Here is a 22909-nt window from a genome sequence, read left to right on the forward strand (position 1 = left end):
ATTGCAAAAAAAATTGCTTCATTTGTGCCTATGTAACAGTGTTTTATTGAGAGCACAGTTTGGGTTGACTATGTGAAGGACAACTCAGTTTACAGAATGTCGAGCATTCAGCAAAGCTTAGATTATTTTTAGATCAGGTTTTTTAGTGTTCCAGTAGATCTGTCTTCAAGACTTAGGGAAACAAATAGGAAATAGTAAGTAAAAATTCTTGAAACCTAAATAAAATACAGAAATAATTGTATCTCTAAGATTCAGGATAGATGTTGTGATCTCTTTATCTTATGCAAATTTGCCACTGGCAAATCTTTCTGTTGACAATGCAGCTGATGCATCTTTAGTTTTTCTTTTTGTTACCCTTCTTCACCGGAAAAATCTTTGTGTAAAAGTGGGGTGGGGTGAAATAGTTTTTAATCCTGATCTTCCCCAGAGTGTATTAGGAGAGTGAATTACATTGTTTTGTATCCTTTCCTTATGAACATCACAAAGCCATAGTCAGATAAGTGAAAAGGGAAAACAGATGATACAGTTTTCCATGTTTGGTACACATAGCCTTGAACTTACAGAAATAAGTCAGAATTTTGTACTTTGGTTGCTTGTACTTTAATTTATATATGTCAAAATAAATGCACTCAGAAAAATGCTTCACTAGAAAAATATATGTGCATACCTATTTCTTGGAATAATATATATCTGTATATAGATACAGATGGATAGGTTCATTGTACATGTATATATGTATTTTTAATATAGTTTGATTAGGAAGCCAGGTAACACAAGGAACAAAACTTCTTCCTCTCAAGTTTTCAGACACTAAAAATAGTAAATTTTTGGTTGGTTTTGTGTGTATAACAAGCGTGTTTGGAGTAGAAACAGAAAAAGATACAGAGACATAGAATAGAATTTTAAATGTATATTTAATGTATTACAGATTTAAGTGTTACATATTTGTAATTTTAGTGAATGTAACCATTTTATTGCTCCTTTCTTCCAGTTACTGCAGCCAGGTACTTAGTAAAGAAGTTGACAGTTGTGTGACAGATCTCTTAAAAGAACTGGTTCGTTTCCAAGATCGCTTGTATCAGAAAGACCCAGTAAAGGCCAAGATAAAACGCAGGCTTGTTATGGGTCTTAGGGAAGTCCTGAAACATCTGAAGCTGAAAAAACTGAAGTGTGTCATCATCTCTCCTAACTGTGAAAAGATTCAGTCAAAGGGTAAGTTCTTAACAAAAAAAAAATCTGTTTAATAAAAGAAATGCAAAAAAGAAGGTTCAGTATATTGACAGCAATATTATTATTGGAGGAATTTATTTGAATATCATTTGAAAGCCAGCCATATAAAGTTGCCTTCCTTGCTCAGATTGTTTACTGCTGTGCAGCTGAACTGTCAGTGAGTCAAGACTATCTGGGGTGGGAGAAGTTACCTGAGATTAGGATCTTTAGTTACTGATTTGCTGTGCTGCTGCACAAAAAATTGCGCCACACAGCTGAGACGATCCAAAGGCTGCTGATGCCAGCTCTGCCATCACAAGGTGTCCACTGTATCAATCTCTTTTAGAACACGGACTGACAATAAATCACTAGTGATAGTTTCCTAAAAGTTATCATTATTGGCATTAAGTTATTGTAATTGTTGTAATTGATGTCATTAAAAGAATTCCTTAGCAGCTGGGTGGTTTTTGATACTAGATTAGACTGTACTACATATATAGTAAAACGTGGAATAGAAGCAGTCTAAAATTAATGCTAACTAAGAATTAAGAAAAAATGTCAAGTTGTCCTTTAAAAATGGATATTCAACTTTACTGTTGTGATCTCTGTTTTTTCCTATAAGATGCAGTTTCAGAATGCACCCATAATCTTGGGATCTTTTTTGCCATCTGTTAACAGTATGGTTCTTTAGCTCCAATCAGCCTGATTGTGTTGTCTGCTGCAGGTGGGCTGGACGAGACCCTACACAACATTATTGATTGTGCCTGTGAGCAGAATATCCCATTTGTTTTTGCCCTAAATCGCAAGGCCCTGGGCCGCTGTGTGAACAAAGCAGTGCCTGTGAGTGTGGTGGGAATTTTCAGTTATGATGGGGCTCAGGTAAGCTGACATAAGTCACTTCCTGTGTTTGTTCAAAAAGCTTCACTTTTCACTTGGAAGAGGAGATGAAAATACTGTGATTTTTAAGGGTTTTTTTATTTGTTTTGCTTTTGCAAACTTAGACTCTTCATCACAGGTCATATACATAGCTTGTATGAAAAACTGATTTTAGAAGTACAGGCAGTCAGCACTGTTAAAACAAATTACTCTTGCTGCCTTTTTCTGACATCCTCTTCCTCTTTATCTCCCTCAATAATTTTTTCCAAGAGAACTGTTGTTTTTATAAATCCTGATAAATGCTGTGTCTTTCATGTCTTCATACATACTAAGCTGCTCAACTTTTATACATGAACCCTCACATTCTGAATAAGGAATACTCATTAGTTTTTTAAGGAGATGTTAAAACTTACTGCATTATTTAAACTCTTGTATTTTACATTGCCATAGGATCATTTTCATAGAATGGTACAGCTGACAACAGAGGCTAGGAAGGCCTACAAAGATATGATAGCAGCTTTAGAGGAAGAAGCTAAAGCAGGACTAAGAGAAACCCAACCCAGCATCTTAACTCCTGAATCTGAAAAAAATGGCTTGTTAGAAACTTGTAAAACATCTTCCAAGGACTCAGATGAGGATGTACCAAATTACAGTAAGTATTAACTGACTTGCATTTAGTTCCATTTTCATTCATAATGTTCATCAGATCTGTGATTTTCACTGAAGCAAATGACATATACTGTAGTCATTAGTAAGGAGGGAAGGTGGGGGTGAATTCTTGGGGTTTTTTGTAAATCTGAAGTTTTTACTGAAAAGTATTAAAGAAAGTTCCTCCCTGAAATCCACAAATGGCAGGCAGTACACATTGCTTTGCTCAAGGAGGCTTAGCAGAGCTCCTACTTACATTTCTATTTGTTTAAAAAATCCTTTTAAGATTAATTGTGGATGTCCATACTCTATGACTATGGTAGAGTAACTTCTGTATTGAAGCCTATTTGTGATGCATCTTCCTGTCCACAAGCCCTCCTTTGTAGAAACATTTTCCTCCAGCTCTGCTCTTAATTCAACAGACAATGCAATGTATTGCAGATAGAAAGTTTTAAAAACTTACTGTTTTTTTAAAGTTGGAACCACCTTCAGGGTTAGCCTTACTTGAGTAGAGTGTTGGACACAAGGAGATCGGTGGACCCCATCACTCTTAAGTTGTTCTTTTGTGTGTCATCTGATGTTGCATAAGGTAAATGCCAGCATGCCTTTGTGTCAGCTGATCTCAGCACTTATTTTGAAGGGGAAGTAAAAAATCAGGGTTGACTTTTCATTTTAAGTTTTTCCTCAAGTATTATATGGTAACATGTTGGTTGTTGTTTTTTCTTTTTTTTTTCCAATATTCCCTAGTTAAAGTCTGGAAGAGAAAACTTGAAGAAGAATATAACCCATACGCACTAGAATTGGAAAAGAGTGCAACTGCTGACATGGCAATACTGAATTTGGAAGACCATCAGTAAATCCAGATCCAGCTCTATTGGGTTTTATTTTTTTCTGTTAGATCCCTAGGAAGAAGGTAGAAAAATAACATAATCTAAAGAAATACCTGAAGTTAGCTAAGCAAACTGTTCTGAATCCCTTAAAGCAAAATGTACACTGGAGCACATGAGGCACTGGTTAATGTTTTTATGTTGTGTGTGTTTCTCTGATTATTATAGCAGATGACAACACCAAATTGTTGTAACCCCAAACCACTTTAACTGGCTTAGCATACTTTAATGATTATATGGACTAGCATTGATTTCTTGAGGTAGAATTTACCAAAAGAATCTGATAGAAAAATAATTTTCTTCTGGAAGAGATTCCTTGAGCCAGAAGGGGAGTTGCCCTTAATTTTTAACTCCTGCATAAAAAACTTCAGCTGTTGTTTGATTGTGGGTTTGTTCTTAGTTTTTCTTCTAAATAAGTCTGCTCAGAAGGGCGGGCTGCTATTGATGTCACTTTATTCTAGCCAGCAACAAATTAATTTGAGGCAGGTAGCTTGATGTAAACTAATTAAGGAAGGCCATGAAGACAGAGTTCTAGTTGGCTCTTCTGTGTTGTTCTTTGGGGATCATACATCAGGTGTGAAGGAGATAGTACAGACTACAAGGGTCTGAAATTCCTTAAGTGAATGTGCTCTGTTTAGACTTTTTATAAATTTGATGTTTCTCTTGCTAGTGAGACTACTTTATCATACATCCTGCTTTGAAGTTAAAGGATATTGCAGGGCAGCAAATGTGCTAGCCTGCTTATCTGTACTTTCTCCTTGCTGAGACTCCTCATTCCTTCAGTTTGGGGTGTGTTGGTATATACATCTATGAGTTTTTGAGCAATCCCAGTTTGTATCTAAATAGAAAAATTTATAAGAAATGAAGTTTGTATCCTATAGGAAATAAAATTGTAAAAACGAAATGTGCTTATAGTAGTGGTGGAGCACCTTAGTGGGAATGGCCTATATACACACTGGTTTTTGAGGACAGGCCTAAAGAAAGTAATTGAAGGGATGCACATATAACTTGTGTCAGCTTTTCTGAAAGGTGATACAGATGCCATATGCTGCTCAGCATCTCTGAGGTGTTTCTGCAAGTGCTTCACCATACTGAACATTTGCAGTGCAATACTTTGGAAAGTAGCTGCCTTGTGATGATAGAAGTGATATAAAAAAATTCAAGTAATTTTGAAATGCAAACAGTTTTGTAGTCAATAAATTGTATAAAATCTGTTACAATATATTGATTCTATAAAGAATGCTTGTGACTTAAGTAAGCTTGTCTTACAGGAATTTAGTGATACCTGAAATGTTCTACCTGAAACTTTTGGGAAAGAACATTGACAAGGGGAGCTGGCCTTATCTTGAAATGCACTAGTTATGATGATGATCTTTTTTGTATTAGTTCCTTCTAATCTTAAATGGAAATTGGGGGTGAAAGGCCCCAATGACAAAACATGCTTTTGGCCAGCATATACCCTTGATGCAAAGGTAAGTTGTGAATTATTCATTTGTACCTGTGCCACTTGGATACACATCTAAAATTCTGGAACTGATAAACCCAGTCATTGCATGGAATAAGGATCACTTGGTAAAGAAGTTTGGGTAAAGAAATTTGTGTTTTGACCATGTTTTCTATTTTGTCTTACTCTAGAAGAGCATAAAACTTCAGAAACATTACATGTTCACAAGCTTAGGGACTTATTTCTAGTTCTTAGAGGGTATAAAAAAATTTACTATAAGGTGTCACAGCCAGTGTTACTAATGCTGGCACAGAGATTTTTCTTTTTTTTCTTTTTTTTTCTCCCCATAAAATTGAGCTAAACAAAAAATTTGGCAACTTTTTACTACTTGCAGTAATTTCCTGCAGAAACAAAGCAAAGCTTAACTACATCATCCATAACCCTGACCCCTGTCTTACTTTGTATTCCCACTCACTCCACAGAACTAAACTTTGGAGCAGAGAACTAAGTGTGCTCCAAATCGGTTCAACAAATGGAGGAGAAACAATTCAAGAAAAGTCTATTTATAGTTGTCCTGAGAGCAAAAAAATTATGAGAACAAATGAGAAAAAATTAACTCTGCTGGTGTTGGAAGTCTGCATCAGCATTAATGAAATGCCTATGTGAAAAACAGGGAAAATGGTTCAGAAAAGTAGGAAAAAAATGAGTTTTCACCCTGCATGTGTGACAAGGTGGTCTGATACTGAAAAAAAAAAGGATCATTCAAGTCTTAGCATGAAGAGAATGGTTTCTTTAATGTCAGAAACACTCTGATTTAAATCTTACCAGTTAGGAGAGAACTTAGGGAGAAGTATGAAGCTTTCTGATACTGCTCGAAGCAGCTCTCCCCCTGAGCTGACTGATTATTAGGGAGCGTCTTACTTGCTTCCAGATTGTTGATTGAGCAGATAATAGAGAAAATGTAATATATACATCAGACTTTTGTTTCTTAGGTGCAGAAGGACAAACTGAGCAGTAATGCAGTAGAACGCTTTTACTGTGGATAGTGTAGGTCCTCACATTATCAGTCTGATCATCACACTTGATCATCATAGGGAATGGTCTTTGAATTCATAGAATTTTTAAGCTACATTATCTCAAATATAGAAGAAGAATTTGCTAAAACTAAAGAGTCTTCTTGCATACTTTGTATTCTATCTGTATTTTAAGCATTAGTCAGAACTTCTTTATTTGGTATAGAAACTTTATTACAGTTATGGTTTAAGCTCAGCCAGCACCACCCAGCCTCTCACAGTGGGAGAAAATCAGAAGGGTAAAAGCCAGAAAACCATGGGTTGACATGATGACAGTTGAATAGAAAAAGCAAAAACTATGCACACAGGCAAAGCAAAACAATTCATTCAGTGCTTCCCATGGGCAGGCAGGTGTTCATCCATTTCCAGGAGAGCAGGGCCTATCACACATAATGGTTACTTGGGAATACAAATGACATCACTCAAATGTGTCCCCCTGCCTTTATGTACTGAGCATGATGCCACATGGTCTGCAATATCCCTTTGGTCAGTTTGGGTCACCTGTCCTGGCTGTGTCTCCTCCCAGCCTCCCATGCACCCCCAACTTCTTTGCCATTGTGGCAGTGCAAAAAGCAGAAAAGGCCTTGGTTCTGTGCAAGCCCTGCTCAGCAATAACAAAAACATCTCTCCGTTATCAACCCTGTGTTCAGCACAAATCCAAAACATTCTCACACCAACCACTGTGAAGAAAATTAACTAAAACCCAGCACAATTACCAAAGGAAATATCTTTAAACAAATGAGCTTGCTGACACTAGAAAGGAATGCTTTTCAAAACACTGGCACCATAAGGGTAAACATAGTAAAAGAAAAATAAGTGTACAAGTTGAAATGCCTTTAAATAAATGTGATCCACGTCCTAATTTCTAAATCTAATGTCAAGATCCTCAAGCCCAAAATTATCTGTTTGGCTTAATGAACTCAAAACAGAAAACAACATATCACATTCTTTGAACAGCACAAATCTTGCTGAGACTACTTTTGTTCTTTATTAAGCTAAAATAGCTGACATAAGAATAGCAGAGTTGGGATAGGTGGCCTCTGTTGTACCATGTAACTTAGCTTTGGTGCAGTAAGAATATCCCCTTCCACTTCATGCTTGAGGTGATTCTCCTGAATATCGGTCTTAATGTCAGCACTAACACTTGAAAAGACATCTCCAAATGCTATAATAATAAGAGTAACAGGTACTCTTAACTTGCATATGTTTCTCCTTCTAGCCTGTTAATTCCTTTGTCCATTAGAGGCTGTTTCTCTTGTTGCAGGTCTCCTGAAGAAAAATTTTAGAATTATGTGTTAATACCACTCTAAAAATGAAAATGGGGCTTAAGGTTGCCTATACTAACTGTTCCACAGGCAGCAAGCACATAATGTCTAAGGTTTTCAAAAGTGATCTTCTAGCTGTTGGAAAAAAATATTAAGAGATGGGTATTGACTTCTTTTAAAAATAAAAAAGGTCAGCTTTTATGGACAGTACCATTTATGAAGTCCAGTAGTCTCTGCAATCCAGTTAGTCTACAGATGCGATGAAATTTATCTACTCCATTCAGTATACACAGATGTACTGTGTTGGGCAGGAACAGAACTACTGACTGATGAGCACTTGGTTAGTGGACTGAAGGAATAAGCTGACACAACTGCAATAAATGTCATACATAGACTTTACTGCTGAGTGGGTCAGGAATGATGGTGTGTACAGGAACACTGATCATTTTGTTATATAAGTACATGCAGTTCAGGAAGTGCAAGAGACAGTCTATAAAAGTCTTACCCACGTTTTCCTCCAGTTTTGCATCATCTTGTCATGTTCACTGATGGCACTTCTCCAGGTGTCAAATTCTTTGGTCCATGCATCCTGACCAGTACTATCTGAGAATGGAAACAGGATGACTGCATAACCATATAATGGCAGAAGTCAGTACGTGATCAGATCCAGGACTGCCTGTCCTGCAGGAATGGGGCTAGAAGGAACCACCATCCTTCATTTTGTTCTACATCATGTTATTTGGCAGTAAGTTTTGTTTAAATGGTTATGTCTCTTACACTGTGCAGCAAACTTAATAGCCTCCAGAGTAAAGGGGTTTAGTGCCATTAGCTGTGATTTGAGATCTAGAAGGTAGGATGTACAAATTAATAGTTCAAACCCGTCTAACAAGCACAGGAATGCTCCAGGTAGATCATAAGCCTGGGGAGAAGAGTGACATGTTGGGAGAGGACCAGTTAACGTGATGGACATGTTCAGTTAGTATTCTCCATTTTTCAGTAATCACAGGACCTCAGAATCAATCAGGAAAAGACCTCTGAGATCATCAAATCTAACCTTCTAAAATCCTTGTCAATGATCAAATCCTTGTCAACCAGACCATGGCACCCAGTGCCACATCCAATCTTCCCTTAAACACCTCCAGGGACAGTGACTCCACCACTTCCCTGGGCGGCCTACTCCTATGTTTAATTGTCCTTTCTGTGAAGAAATTCCTCCTAGTGTCCAACCTAAACCTCCTCTGGCACAGCATAAGCCTGTATCCTCTTGACCTGGGAGAAGAGACTGACCTCCCACCTGGCTATACCTTCCTTCCAGGCGGTTCTAAGAGAGTGATGAGGTCTCCTCTGAGCCTCCTTTTCTCTCAGGCTAAACAGCCCCAGCACCCTCAGCTATAGGACTTGTGCTCCAGACCCTTCACCAACCTTGTTGTCCTTCTCTGGACATATTCCAAGCATCTCAACCTCACGCTCCATCATCTTCCTAAACTGAGGGGCCCAGAACCAGACACAGAATCCAAGGTGAGGCCTCACCAGTGCTGAGTATCAGGTACCATCACTGCCCTGCTCCTGCTGGCCACACTGCTGCTGACAAAGGCCAGGATGCCATTGGCCTTCTTGGCCACAAGGGCACACTGCTGGCTCATGTTCAACCTGCTGTCACCAGCACTCCCAGGTCCCTTTCTGCCTGGGCACTGTCCAGCCACTCTGATCCCAGCCTATAACACTGCAGGGGGTTATTGTGGCCAAAGTGTGGCCACAACACTTGGACTTGGTCCAAGGCCCAGAACTTGGTCTTGTCTAGCCTCATATTGCTGGATTTGGCCCATCAATCCAGTCTGTCCATGCCCCTCTGCAGAGCTCTCCTGTTGTCCAACAGATCAACACTCCCCCACTAACTTGGTATCATCCTGAGGTTGTTAATGAAAGACTCAACACCCTCATCCATGTCATCAGTAAAAATATTGAACAGAACTGGTCCCAGCACAGACCCCTGAGGGACACCCCTGGTGAGCAGCCACCAGCTGGATGCAGCACCATTCACCAGCACTCTCTGGGCCCGGCCATCCAGCCAGTTCCTAACCCAGCAAGAAGTGGTCTTTTCCAAGCCATTGGCTGCCAGCTTTCCCAGGAGTGTGCTCTGGGAGACAGTGTCAAAGGCCTTGCTGAAGTCCAGGTACAACATCCACAGCCTTTCCTGCATCCACCAGGCGAGTCACCTAGTCATAAAAGGAGACCAGGTCGGTCAGTCAGGCAGGACCTGCCCCTGCTAAACCCACTGTGGCTGGGTCTGGTCCTTCGACCGTCTGTAGACACCACGTCATGTCACTCAAGAGTTCCTTATACTTCCTTACACTGATAATTTTAAAAGAGCTATGTGACTCATCTTGGTCTATTTGCTGGCTTTTTTTGCAGAATGTAAGACTGATGGTGACATATTTTCTATTTATCTTTTGGGACAGTAGCAACAGTTGTATGTTTTTACAGCACAGTGAGAGCCCCTCTGTCTGGTTTACATTTACAGGGGTTTGGTTGAGATGCTCTTAATTCTGCTTCTGAGACAGACTTCAAAGTAACTGGATTGATTGCATGGCTTTTCTCTGTCGTTGAAAAAAGAAGCATTGAGCCTTCCTCAACAGACTCACATTTGGTATTAACTAGCTTCCTATTTTTTCCTGCATCTTGCCAAGAAAATCCCTGCTGTATCATATTCATTGCTCCTGCTGTCTTCTTCAAGGCTATTCAGACCTTCTCTACACCTGTGTAAGGTCTCAAGAGCTCATTGCAGCAGGCAGTCTTGACACCCCAAAACCCTGCAGCTGCTGAAGTTACCTAACTGCCCTCCTGCCTAGCTAGTGTCCAAATGGAGCAGAGGGAATGACTTTGCCCAATCCAAACCATAAGTGGTTTACAAATCATGCAATTTTAAAAATCCAGCATAGTGGGGGCTTCTCTTTACCATATGACTTCCTTAAGTCCTTATAAATTAAAGAATTTTTCTACATTACCCTGTAGAATTCTATCAGAGTACTTATTTGTAGCTCTCCATTACTCATCTGATTTTCAGTTTTTTTGAATTAATTTATCAGGCTTTGGTTTTAAATGAAGTGCATATTAATAGAGTAGGCAAAAGTTACCATCTTTAGGTATGCACATTTTCTGGGTGAATATTACAGAGCTTTACTCATATCAGGGTCGGGCCAAACCTGCTCTCAAAACAAGCGTACCTTTATCTTCCACTGTGATCAGCACTTCTGATGTTGTGTTCCCAACTTTTGAGATGAATGAACATCTGTATTCTGTGTTTTCTGATACTGAATCTTTCACCCAACTGAGAACATGCACTCTGCCATCAAGCAGCGTGTGAGATTGCTCCGTGATGCATGCCTTCATCTTTTGTCCATTCTTCCTCCAGACAAAGTAGGAGTTATCCGGACCTGTGAAAATGTCAGGTTATTCTGTAAGAAAATAGAAGATGAGTCTTTAAAAAGAATACAAACCCCATCACGTCAAGATTAGGCTCAAAAACATAAATGGTTGATTGAAATGTTTCTTAGGTTTCTTCAGCTGAAATTCTGGGTACAAAAAACCTAGGATTGAGAGGAGCTAGCACGGGAAATTTAGGTTCAAGCCAAAGATGTGGGTTTGTATTGAGGAATTCTGTGTGGATTCTCACAACGGGGAACTTAGCACACGCAATAAGAGCCAGTGATGAACACCAGCACCATCTGCCTGTGCCAGCTCCTGTAGCACAAGGACACACTGCCTACTGCTGCCCAGCCTAGGTCCTGGATCAAAGCTGAAACCACCTGAGACATGCCTCGCAGGATTTGGAAAAAAGGCCAGGAGGGGAAAAGTTCAAGAACTCGTGCGTCAAAGATACTGGAAGTAGTAATGAAAGAGGAAGAACTGGAAAAAGCACAGAACCAGTAGTCACAGCAGGCACTTAAGCAAGACAGAGCTTGAAAGAACCTTGGATCAACAACAAAGAGCAATCGAATTTTTTAGCTTTGTTACTATTCTTTGTCTTAACCTGCAAGGGCAACATTTGACTAAATCAGAGATTGACAGTAGCCTGGAGGACAGAACAGCTGTTCCCAGAAAACTAGCTAGCAAGGTTGGCTGAAGTGCACTTGGCAGCATCAGAACCGTTCCATTTAAAATACAGACATCTGGGCCAAGCTAAGAACTTGGTAATTCTTATGTTTAAAACATGACTATTTCTCCCTCTGGGCCGAGGATCCAGACTAGCCTTAGCAAGAGAAGATGTGAAGAGAAATTTGGGGTAAAAAGAAAATTAACTATGGCTGCAAATGTCTTGACAGAGCCTACTATGGCTTTTACTGTGAGCACTTCATATTGCAAGTTGATGTGGCATTTTTTCCCTAGAAAAATACAATTCTGTCATTAAGTTTATGATAATGATACAGAAAAAAAACTCAAATAGTTTTTACATTTGTGTACATATTACGTATTTGTAGACAGTAGACATTTTTACATTGTGTAAAAAGGAGATCATGGCAAATTCTTATCTCCTAAGTCTTACTTCCAAATCTCCCACAAATATGAACACATAAATTAGCAGTAAGGGTAAGTGTGAATGATAGAGGACAGGATCTAGATAAAGCATTGTAGAGTTTCTCTGAGGGAAGTGGCACAGTCTGAAGAGCTGTCAGCAGCTCTAACAAAGCAGAAAGGGCAAGCACACACTGGACTGAAAACAGCTGGTCTAGCACATACCCCTTTTCTTTCCCCCCTAATGTGTTTTATGGATGTTTGCACTCATTTTACAGTTAACAGCAGATAGGTTACATGTCACTAAGTTCATGGGAAGTCTGGAATCAGGGACAAATTATTCAGTAACCTAAATCTGAAGTTGGAATTTGGACAAATGGCAGGAATGGTAAGTGCAAGCACAGCAAAAAATCAAATCTCTAAGTGTTATTTTAGAGCCATGCAAGGAAGCAGCATGTTTAGTGCAAGACACTTCCCTAAACTTAAAATGTACTATTCACACCAGAGAACCTGCTCTATTTTCTAGTACTGAAGACCCCAATTGTGCTGGAAAATTGCCAAAATTTCAGCTTACATCCACATTTCACCAAGAGGTTAAAATGCAGCAATTTCCTTATATATGAAATTTTGCAAGCTGTCTTGGTTCAGATTAGCCTCTTATAAAGTGTAGCTAGGCAATTTTACCCTTCTGTTGTTTTTCTGTGCAGTTAGAAGCACTGGAAATCCCCAAAGATACATACTCATCCCCACTTACACTGGTTGACAGCAAAATTTAGATGCAAGCAGTACTCAGGATTTTCCTGATCCTGTTTCAGTGCAGCTTGTTTCCAACTTTCAGGCAATTACCTTCTCTACTTTGATTTCATTTTCAGGATGGATCAATACAAAAAATACACTGTGACACAGTTTCATCTGCAAAAATTTTGAATCACATTTGTTAAATGCAAGTTTTCTACAACTCTGTGGTGAGAAATTCAGACTCCAATGTAATGGTTAGGGAAATAATTTTTGAAGATAAAGGAAAATAATAAAAACATATACTCTGCTCTTTTTTTTTTACTGTCATTATAATACAAATGTTTTTACATGTCTAGTGCAACCTTTAAAATACAAGTTTCTGACCTGATCTACTTACTTTGCCATCCATGTTAGGAATGCTTGAAAGATTTTAAGAAAGTCATTTTATTAAAACATAATATTCAAGCAGAGAATTAAACAGCACACCAGGACAGGTACACAAGTAACTATGTCTAAGCAGCCATGAAATACATTTCAAACAGTTAACTTCAAAAACATTGCTTCAATAAACTACACTAGTTACACATGATTAAATAAAATCAACTTCACCACCTTGATGATTTTAGAAGGGGAATTAACAGTTATCGAACAAAACTACAAGAAACTTCGTGGCATTATCTGAACTACCCTTTTCTTTGCATAAGGCCTTCAAAATTTGCAGTGACTGTGGAAGTGTTTGCTTCTTTCCCACAGAGATTTCATTTTCTCTGTTTTCAGTAGTTTGAATGAAATGATAATTCCCAGGCAGTAATGGCCAGAGTAGTAATGGCCCTTGTATTTTCTGCCAGCACAATGGGTTCTCTGACATATGTCTAGTCAGGCTGGGTTACAAAAACCACATATTTAATACCCAGATGACTTTTTCTCAATATTTTCCATGAGACAAAAAATTCAACCACCATTCTTAGCACAGAAAATCAAACCACTGCAACTGCTTGTAATCTTCTACCCACAGTCTGACTGCATTCACTAGGTTATTGGTGTAAATGTGACCTAAGGTTAAAAGAATTAAGTAAATAAAACCAGACTGAAAGAGCTAAAGTATACAGATACAGATTCAGAGCAGCATGGGGATGCACCCTGCTAAGCTGGACTAAATTAAGCATTTGTCATATAAGCATCACATCCTAATAGACATATGGTTTTCAAGACAGCTTGGAAACACTAATTTAAAAGAAGTAGATTATGGATTAAGCAGAGCTCAGTGACATAAGGCAGGGGGAGCAAGAATGAGCACTGGCCAAGCTGGCTCCTTGTGCCAAGCGCTGCCATGTCAGAGAGTGCGGAGACATTTCAAAAGCAGCCCAGTGAAGCTGCCTTATAAAACCTGAGCAGTACTACCCCTGGTGGTGGTTCAGCACAAGGTCTCCCTAATTTCTAAAGGGTAGCATTTGAAACTAGAAGGGTAGCATTTGAACAAGACTCCCTATATTCATGAAAACACTTCCAAGACAGGGGAATTAGTACAAAAGCAGGAGCCATCAGAAAGCCTACACTCCAGCTAATAATTTCTGCAAGTTGACAGCAAATTAAAATCCAGAGAAGATAACTGACAGGTATCCCAGAGAGAAATTCTACCAGGGTAACAAAAAGTCTTTTACACAAATTCCTATAATCTAGACAAAGAACTGCTACCAGAGGCTATCCACAGGGATGGGAAGTTCAGGTTTACAAAAAACCTCCTTTGTATAACCCAATACACATCAAAACCTCTTTCAAAGCTCACCACGTGCATCAGATTAAAAACGGCATCTGGATTTAATGCTTGTTATCAAGCTTGCAGCTTTGCTGAATTCTACCAAAGCAAACATCCCAGATTTCTGAAAACCAAGATCATACAGGAAGCTCTCATCTGGAGCAGGGATTAAGTTTTAAAAAGGCACTATAATCTGGATGCAGGAAGGTTTTTTTTAAAACAGACATCAGTTAGCCCAGGAAGAGCTTAGTCAATCATTAACATGAAACATTACCACCAGCAGTACTCAGTATGTGAATGAAAGATTTAGGGCTGGTCACAGCTTCTTGAGTTGTAGGAGTCTGAGTCATTGCTGCTGATAAGACACCAAAATAATAAATCAGTATGAAATGAAGCCATCAGAGGGAAGGTGATCAGAAAAGTGGGCGGAAAAAATCTTTGAATTGAGACAAGCATCTTAGCAGTTTTCTGAAAATAGAGTGCAAGTTACATAGCCTGTACCCCCTATAAACAGGGGTGTATTTTTTTTTGTACTTTCATTGGTTGGTGTTTGATTGTTAAATCAGGGCAATTCATTCTAGAAGACAAGCTTGACAGCAGTGGAAAAAAAGCCAATAAGAAGCCAAGGAAACAGACCTCCCTAAAATGCCAAAGAATTTTACTTCCAATACCAAGTATTTCATACTGAAGAATGCATGAGGTCCTTCAGACACCTGGTGCTTCATTAAATTACGCATCCCTTTGTGTAACATCATCACCACAAGCTGATGCAGCCTAATTATGGCAGATGAAAAGCAGGAAGTGCTTCCTATGGAACGTGAACCACGTAAGAGCTGGAAGCAGCAACCAGTCACTAAATGTGGTGCAGAGCCCATGTAGGTGCAAGCAGGACATGGCATCCATCTTCTCAGAGTGGAATTTAAAAGCAGGTCGGCAACACAGCTGACTGCCCCATTAGAGAAAAACACAATTTGTAACTGTTCATGCATTTATCTGGATGCTCACTGAGAGTGTCCATACAAAGGTTTTGCAATTGGAACCTAGATAATTGTGGGAAAAAAAATCTGATGAAGCGCTAGTAAGCTAGAACCAGGGACTGTCACAAAAAACAAAGAAAGAAACAAACAAAAGGTTCTGCTTTCACAGTATCACAGAATTAACTATGTTGGGAAAGCCCTTAGAGATCCTCAAGTCCAACCTATAACCTAACACCCCCCTTATCAACTAGAGCACAGCACTAAGTGCCACATCCAGTCTTTCCTTAAACACTTCCAAGGATGATGACTCTACCACCTCCCTGGCAGCCTATTCCAATGCCCAATCACTCTTTCTGTGAAGAACCTTTTCCTGATGTCCAGCCAAACTTCCCCTGGCACTTTGCATTTGCCCAATTATTTTTTGCCATCCTATCAGTTAACAAGGCCACTATATTAAGTTTTAAAATAAAGTGAAGAAAATTGGAGAACATATTTTAGGGAGTAACATGCTCTCCAAAGATCACTTCTGTTCTCCAGAGAACACAAACTACTGCTTTTGCTTTGTCTGACAGGTAAATCTAGCAGGAAGATAACTGAAGAGATGGAAATGAGATTTTCATCTCCACTGTGGGGACAATGCACACAATATGCTAAGACAGGTCCGGTAGCAGTTTCTGCTGAAATAGTTTAAAAAAGATGACAGCTTTGGTCTAAATTAGTAGTCAGTTTATCACACCAATGGATTACTAATTACAAGTATACAGGCTGTAGCTCTCATGGGGTAGAAAAACAAGTGTATGTGGTAGTCAGGCTGCAATCCTGGCTGGCAGGGGGTAACAAGATATTCTGAGGAAAACAGCGTAAAATTGTGGTTATGGTGCAGATTCAAACCCATCACATCTCACTGGGCAGGGCTGGGAAATACAGCTGCTCAATCATGGCCAGGGTGTAGCAGTTATTACCAGGGTACTGCTTCAAGCTGAGACATTACTGAATCAAGAGTTCCACATTAGCAGGGTGAAAAAGCTGAAATATTTATGCTGAACTGCAAAAAAAGAAAGACTAAACTGGGAGGTCAGGTAAACTTCTGCAGACAAATGGTACAGAGAAGAAAATACACACCTAAGTGAATCCCCCTCCCGAAAGAAGACATCCCAAGAGGCATTCGGCTCTCAAAGCCCCCAGTGTGAAGCAAGCCTCTCCTTTTATACATACCTAGTCACACCACAAAAGCTGGTGCAGATTCTGCTCCCTCGCAGTCTCCCAGAATTGTGTACATTAAATTCAAAAGGAGAATACTGCCATTTTGTGACCCAGGCAGTTCGTCTCTGCTGACAGCCCATGCAGCACCCAGTCCCCAAGCAAGCTGAAAAGCTGAAATACACAACTGAATAGCAAAGGTGCTGCTTCACAGAGCTACTTCTGCACGGAGGCACCAGCTCTTTGCCTTGGCCTCAACAGAATCCTTGACAAGTTGCTCTCTCAAAAGGGTGGCTTATTCAAACTGTGCGAGGGTAAAAACTGGTGAAAAACTGGTTTTTTTACCAGTGGAAACCTCTGAAAACTATGCAAGGGCTCTGTTTCCCCAAGCCCTGTGCTGACACAAGATGCAGCCTGCAAGAGTGAGTGCTGAGCGCACAAAACACCAACTGGTGTGCAGCCACAAGGGACCACAAGGTGTGCAACAGCAGGGACCGCTGCAGGCTGCAGCTGCTAGTCCTAAGGGGACTGAATCTCCCAAGGTACTTTAGGGTCTTTCTTTATGTTTTGACCATTTATAAACTACGAAAAGCCACACTAGATGTTTCCCAACTGCACCTTATTACCCATTCTGCAGGAAAAACCTGTATGAGTGTAATCAGCTGCACACTGTGAAATGTAGGAAAACAACAAATTAATGAAATCTTCTGAGGAAAAAATAACAAGATGCTTTTGGTTCCACTTATTTTTTTTCTTGCTCTCCCCTTTTTCAATTTGATGCCTGATACTTTTTAATTTGCCTTATGCTTAAATTATTTTGATGCTGAACTTATTCTAGTCTTTGCTGGAAAACTAATATAAAGTTAAAACAAAACAACTAACCAAACAACAACAAAAAATAATCCCAAAAGCAATTAAAAACAAACAAACAAACAAACAAACAAAAAAACAACCAAAAAACCCCCCAAAAAAAAACCCAAAAAGGAATTCTTGTTGCACACCTTTCCAGGTATTTCATACTGTGACCACAGTCTTTTCACATTAAACTGCACAGCAAAGGAAATTTTTACAAAAATGTTTCAAAATCTGATGCTAGTGCCAGAATTTAAGAATGCATCATCCATGTCACTAATAATAATTAATCTTAAATTTTATTACAGAAATCACTATAAAGCTCACATCAGAGCTCAGGTAACCACAGCACTTACAAAGGTGTTTAATGCTGTTGGTTTTGCATGCAGACTTAGCTAGGAGGGTCCCAGCAGGCCCCATGTCTGAAAAAAGAAACACCAGCATTGTCGTAAGAAAATTACACTCCTAAGATATCACAATCTCAAGTAACAAAGGTGTGTTTAATGTCTGTGAGTTTTATGCAAAACAGATTGGCAATATTTACCCAATTTTATATAACTTTCAAGTCCTTTTCTGTCACGTATTAAAGGAACCATCTTAATTTTTCAATTGGTTCTCCAAATGCATCCTAAATAATAATAAACATGGCATGTCAGAGATCTGAACACAGGAAAGGTCTGATAGTGCCACGGTGTTGTTAAGCAATGTATAATCAGTGCAAAAATAATTGAAAAAAAGAGGTACAAAACCACAAAATTACAAATTAATGGCTATGAGATAACTAGCCAAATACAGTGAAATTAAGTCAAATAGCATGTGATAACAGGTCTGTTGAGGCGACAATTAATAACGTGGGCTATGAAATTGTTTAACAAGGTGCAAACTTACCCACAGGAAGTTAAACCAGCCACTTATTAAGCACACAGACTACAGTCATGGGTATTGCTTCAAGAAAGCATCATTGCTCAAATCTCAAAATACACTGCATAAAATTTTGAAAATTTTCTTAAGTGTTGAAATATTTGTGCAGTGGATTGATTTGTCCTGGAAGATGCAGAGCTCTTCCTTTCAAGGCTACCAATTGAACCATTCTCACATTTCAAAAACTAACATCGTATCTCTCCAAAGCTGTAATTAAGAGCCACTTACCAACTTCAACTGGTTATAAAACACAAGTGCATGAAAAATTGCTATTTGATATTGGTGTTCTTCTAAGAACAGAGAACAACAACCCAAGTAAAGTCAATTGTAAGATAGTGATATGCTGTAATTTAAATGCTGTCATTTGTCACTCTGGACACTTTGTCCAGCACGAAGAACATTCCTAGGCAGCCTCATTCTGCTCTGGCTGCTGCACACCTCCATGCCTCTCCTGACTGAGCTCTACACCAGACCAGACCACCCCAGGGCACCATGGCTGATGCAATCATGCAAATGATGCAAAAAAAACCTCTCCCAAGAAAGAATTACTCATTTCCATGGGTAAGTCAGTCTCTGACAGGTGACCTCCTCCTCCTGAGGAAAAAAAAAATCCCCCGCCCTCCTGCATGTCTTTCAGTGCAACTTCAGGCTCCACCAAAGTGGAATCTCCAGTGATCTACTTGCAATTCTGACTCTTGCAAGTTACGGATCTTTTCCTCCACAGATGTGGGAAACTTTCTTGTACTCCCAAAATAGCATAACCACAGGGAACAGGCATTGTACCTGTTACCAGATACCCATCTCAGCGACTCCATGAAACAGGAACTCCTTGAAAGTGTATTTCCAAGTTCAGAGAACTTTTATGTCAACACTACTGGTTTTGTTTTTCTTTTTTTTTGTCAAGAATGAAAACAATCCAATATGTAAAATCTCCAGCTACAGATGAATCAAGGGAGGGAGTCATCTTGACAGTATGGACACAGAGAGGCTTGACCTGCAGGTGAAGCACAGGGTTCTTCAGTGTTTGATTATAAAAGCATTTAAACTATTGCACAGCACACTCACTGTATTTTAGTTTTGTCTGTGAAATTACAGACATGGAGATACTACTCTAAAGCTGGGGGAGGAGGTGCCAGTAAAACATCTTCAGGCAGAACCAAAACTCTGCAAGAAACCTGTTCCTACTATACCTAATTCCAGCAGAGCACACCAGAGAAATTATACAGCAGGTGTGTACATCAGCGACTCACTGTCTCTCCCCTGAACCAGAGTAGTTCTGCTGAACAGCAAGCAGATTATTGAGACAATTTACAGCAGTTGTGAAGGACTTTTTCTTGTTTTTTATTTCAAGGATCTGCAGTATTTTGTTCAATTTATCTGAAACTTGCCTGAACTGCCTTTAAAAGTTTTTAAAATTCTGTAATGGGAGAGAAAATTTATATTAGAGAAAGTATGCAGGAAATCTAATGTTTGCCCACACACATATGGCAGACAGGTCTCTGGAGAAATGTGAGACACACTGGGAGACAAACCGGGAGCAAATTTGCCAAGGGAGATTTATTCCTCCCTTTTCCAGAAGAGCAGGAGTATGCCATGCTTGAAAAAACTTATTTTTCAGAAAAAATACAGCAGTTTGCCACTAGTGCTGTTCGTGCTTATCCACTTAACTTTACCTTATGGAAATGAGCCAGTTACAAGGTTGTAAAGTCTTATCCTCAGGCGAGTTTTCAGGTTAAAACATGTGGGATGAGTAAGAGACAAGCAAAATAACTCACCAACTCCTGCTGAGTTTCCAGACAGCTTGAAACAGATATTTACAATTAAAAAAAGGAAGAGATTCAGCAATTCTGATAAAATAACAATTAAGTTAGAAACTTAATTAAAAGTAAGCTTTGAGGTTTTTACTGGATGATGTGGCAATCTATGTATTTGCATCATACAATTACTGATGCCATATCCTTCCTTGCAGACAACCAGGCACAAGGTTTAACTCTCTGCCAGTCTTATTTAACCCTTTTGCTCCTTGCAAACACATTTTACCTTTTATTCATAACTGAGAGAAATCATGTTCCGCTAAAGCTATGTTAATATAAAGAAATATCAACTGACATTGAACAACTTTTAACAAATCCAAAGAGAGACCTTCCTTGCAAAAGCAATTGTTTAGCCACCCCCACCCAGGATGAATTCATATATCCTCACGTGCAGGACCCAGAAAGATGCAAATATTTGCACCAGTTCCGTGTGCCGGTCTGCATTTGCTGGTTTCTTTGTTTTTTAAATCAAGATACTGAAATTGTTAATTCTGGGCAAGAGAAGAGTGTGATATGTCAGCCAATTGCCTTGCTTCCCAAAGGGAGCAAAAACTCTATCCATAATACAAAGTCCAGTCCTTCCCTGCTTCGACAGGCATTAGAAGCACTTCCATAGCTGGGTCACCTTGACCCCACCCTGTGGCATTACTGTATCCCTTGGATTTCAGGTGGTTGTTAAGAGTTTCTTCCAGTATTCACCCCTACACCTCCCGAGGAATGGAGCCCACATGCTGACTTTAGGACACTGCGCCTTCCTTCCTAAATTGATTACTAAGGCAAATACAATTACTGACAATTTTTAGGAGCAGCATCAGCATCATGTTAAGATGGGCACTGCTGGATTAAAAAAAAGTAATTCTAAAATGAAGCCTAAGTCTGTAGCACAATTATCAAACTGTTTAAATCTTCTGTGCTATTTAACTTTTTTTTTTCATAGTGGACTACCAAGTTTCCAAACTGCCTATCGCAAAAGTGAACAAACTACTGCTGAGAAGTGCTTTTCAAGCTGAATGATTCTAGTCTATGAATGAGCCTTCATCCCACTGTTGTTCCTTTTAGCCATGGAAATACAAATAGCGCCTCTGTTAAGATCTATGCTAATAAAGACTTAAGCATTTTGATCTGCTTCCACGTAACACTAACAGAGATGCCAATATGGAACAACACTACTTTTTATATTCAATCCATATACTTTCTTCTTTTAAAGAATAAGGTTACATATGAAGACCTGTTTTGATCCATTAAATCATACTTAGTTTAAACCAGCAATTACAAATTGTAATTTGTAACAATCTAAACAAAAACTGGGAAAAAAAGCTGAATTGCAATGAAAAAAATAGCTTTGTCCTCCTGTACACCTCAGATAATATTATCTGCTATAAAATGGAAGTTATTACTGTATGTACTTCACCACTTGAAATAAAATGGAAAAAGGAATGACTGACCTAGTCCACAAAATATGCTAAGTTCAAATTCAACAGAAGCGCATTTTTTAAACTGCATACACACTGACAATGAAAATATCTGGCTGCTAAACATCCATATGCAATCCTGATTCACTGAATTCCTTCAGCATGCAAGTGAGCCAAATAAAATCAACTGCTGATCAACACATTAAAGTGGATTGCTGAAATCAGAGCCTCCATGATACAGCACGGACTCGCAGTGACTTATTCTTGGTAGGAGCACGTCAGCATCCTGATGCATGTTGGCATCCTGATACTGCCTCTCTGCGTTCTTGTTTCCCCCCCCCCGCCCCTCAAAACATCACAAAAGTAAGATTCATACAGTACATGGTGATATAGCTAAACCTTTAATGCAGAAAGTGCTGGCTTATACAGGGGTCCTCCAACTTACCTGTGGCTTGGCAGAAGAGGTGGAAGGGTCCCCGGACACTAACATGCTGTGCCTGGTCACTTAGGAAAGGTGGCAACAACATGACCTTTACGGGGTCTTTGCTAGACCAAACATCAGGCTGGGTACTGGTGGGTGAAGGAGGTGAATCACTTCCCACACAGGACAAAAAGGAGGTACCAGTAGGAGGGAAAGGTATAGGAGATGAGGCTGTGTGACAGAAGAGGACAGAAAAGAAAGTAAAAGGGTACTAAGGAAAGAAGTTGCAAGAAATACATCACACAATGAAGAAATAATGCAAAAAGACAAATGAGTTTTAGAAAGGTAGTAAGATGAAGTGTCCCTAGGCCTCTGGAGAAGAGCACTTTCCTCCTTCTCCCACGCTGTTTTTCTGCCATCCTTCCCACCTCCCCACTCTGGGTTACAACCCATTCAGTTGAAGCCGAGAGGCTGCTTCAAATTAATTACATAGTTTTTACATTCCCCCCAAGGAAATCACAAGGAACATTAGTACTTGCCAAATGGAAAGCACTGTGTCACTGTGTCACATTTCAGAAAAGCCAAGATGTAATACAATTTATTTTAATATTTATTCTGTTATATGTACATAATTAAAAATAGAAAAATAAAACCAAACTGAATCTTATAAAATATAAACTGTTTACACTAAGATGCTCTAAATTATGTTTGCATGAAGGTTCAACACAGAAAAGCAGCCCAGGCATACTGCTATTTACTGTTAAAATGTATTCTACTTCTAGCAATATTTACAGAACGAAGCAGTGAGAGGAACAATTCTTCAGGACTGTACTGCACACATAAAATGCTTTTACAGACAAACAGTGCTGCTGGGAGCCAGGCTGAGAACAAATGCACACTTTCA

The 22909-nt window shown here is 39.3% G+C and overlaps 2 protein-coding genes across 2 annotated transcripts in view; one reads left to right on the forward strand and one right to left on the reverse strand.

The window, feature by feature from the left end:
• The window catches only part of SECISBP2 (SECIS binding protein 2), a 25274-nt gene extending 20059 nt beyond the window's left edge, over positions 1–5215 (forward strand). Inside the window, exons 14-17 of the mRNA XM_031059061.1 lie at positions 894–1212; positions 1934–2088; positions 2536–2737; positions 3481–5215. Of these exons, the coding sequence (XP_030914921.1) occupies positions 894–1212; positions 1934–2088; positions 2536–2737; positions 3481–3590 (786 nt within the window). The 3' untranslated portion in view covers positions 3591–5215. The remainder of the gene's footprint in view (positions 1–893; positions 1213–1933; positions 2089–2535; positions 2738–3480) is intronic.
• Positions 5216–7286: 2071 nt separating this feature from the next.
• SEMA4D (semaphorin 4D) overlaps positions 7287–22909 on the reverse strand; it is a 43570-nt gene continuing 27947 nt past the window's right edge. Inside the window, exons 15-18 of the mRNA XM_031059071.1 lie at positions 22030–22236; positions 10627–10836; positions 7908–8005; positions 7287–7406 (exon numbers count right to left, since the gene is read on the reverse strand). Coding sequence (XP_030914931.1) covers positions 7377–7406; positions 7908–8005; positions 10627–10836; positions 22030–22236 — 545 coding nt within the window. The 3' untranslated portion in view covers positions 7287–7376. The remainder of the gene's footprint in view (positions 7407–7907; positions 8006–10626; positions 10837–22029; positions 22237–22909) is intronic.

This window comes from Geospiza fortis, unplaced genomic scaffold (assembly GCF_000277835.1).
Source record: "Geospiza fortis unplaced genomic scaffold, GeoFor_1.0 scaffold167, whole genome shotgun sequence".
Lineage (NCBI taxonomy): Eukaryota > Metazoa > Chordata > Aves > Passeriformes > Thraupidae > Geospiza > Geospiza fortis.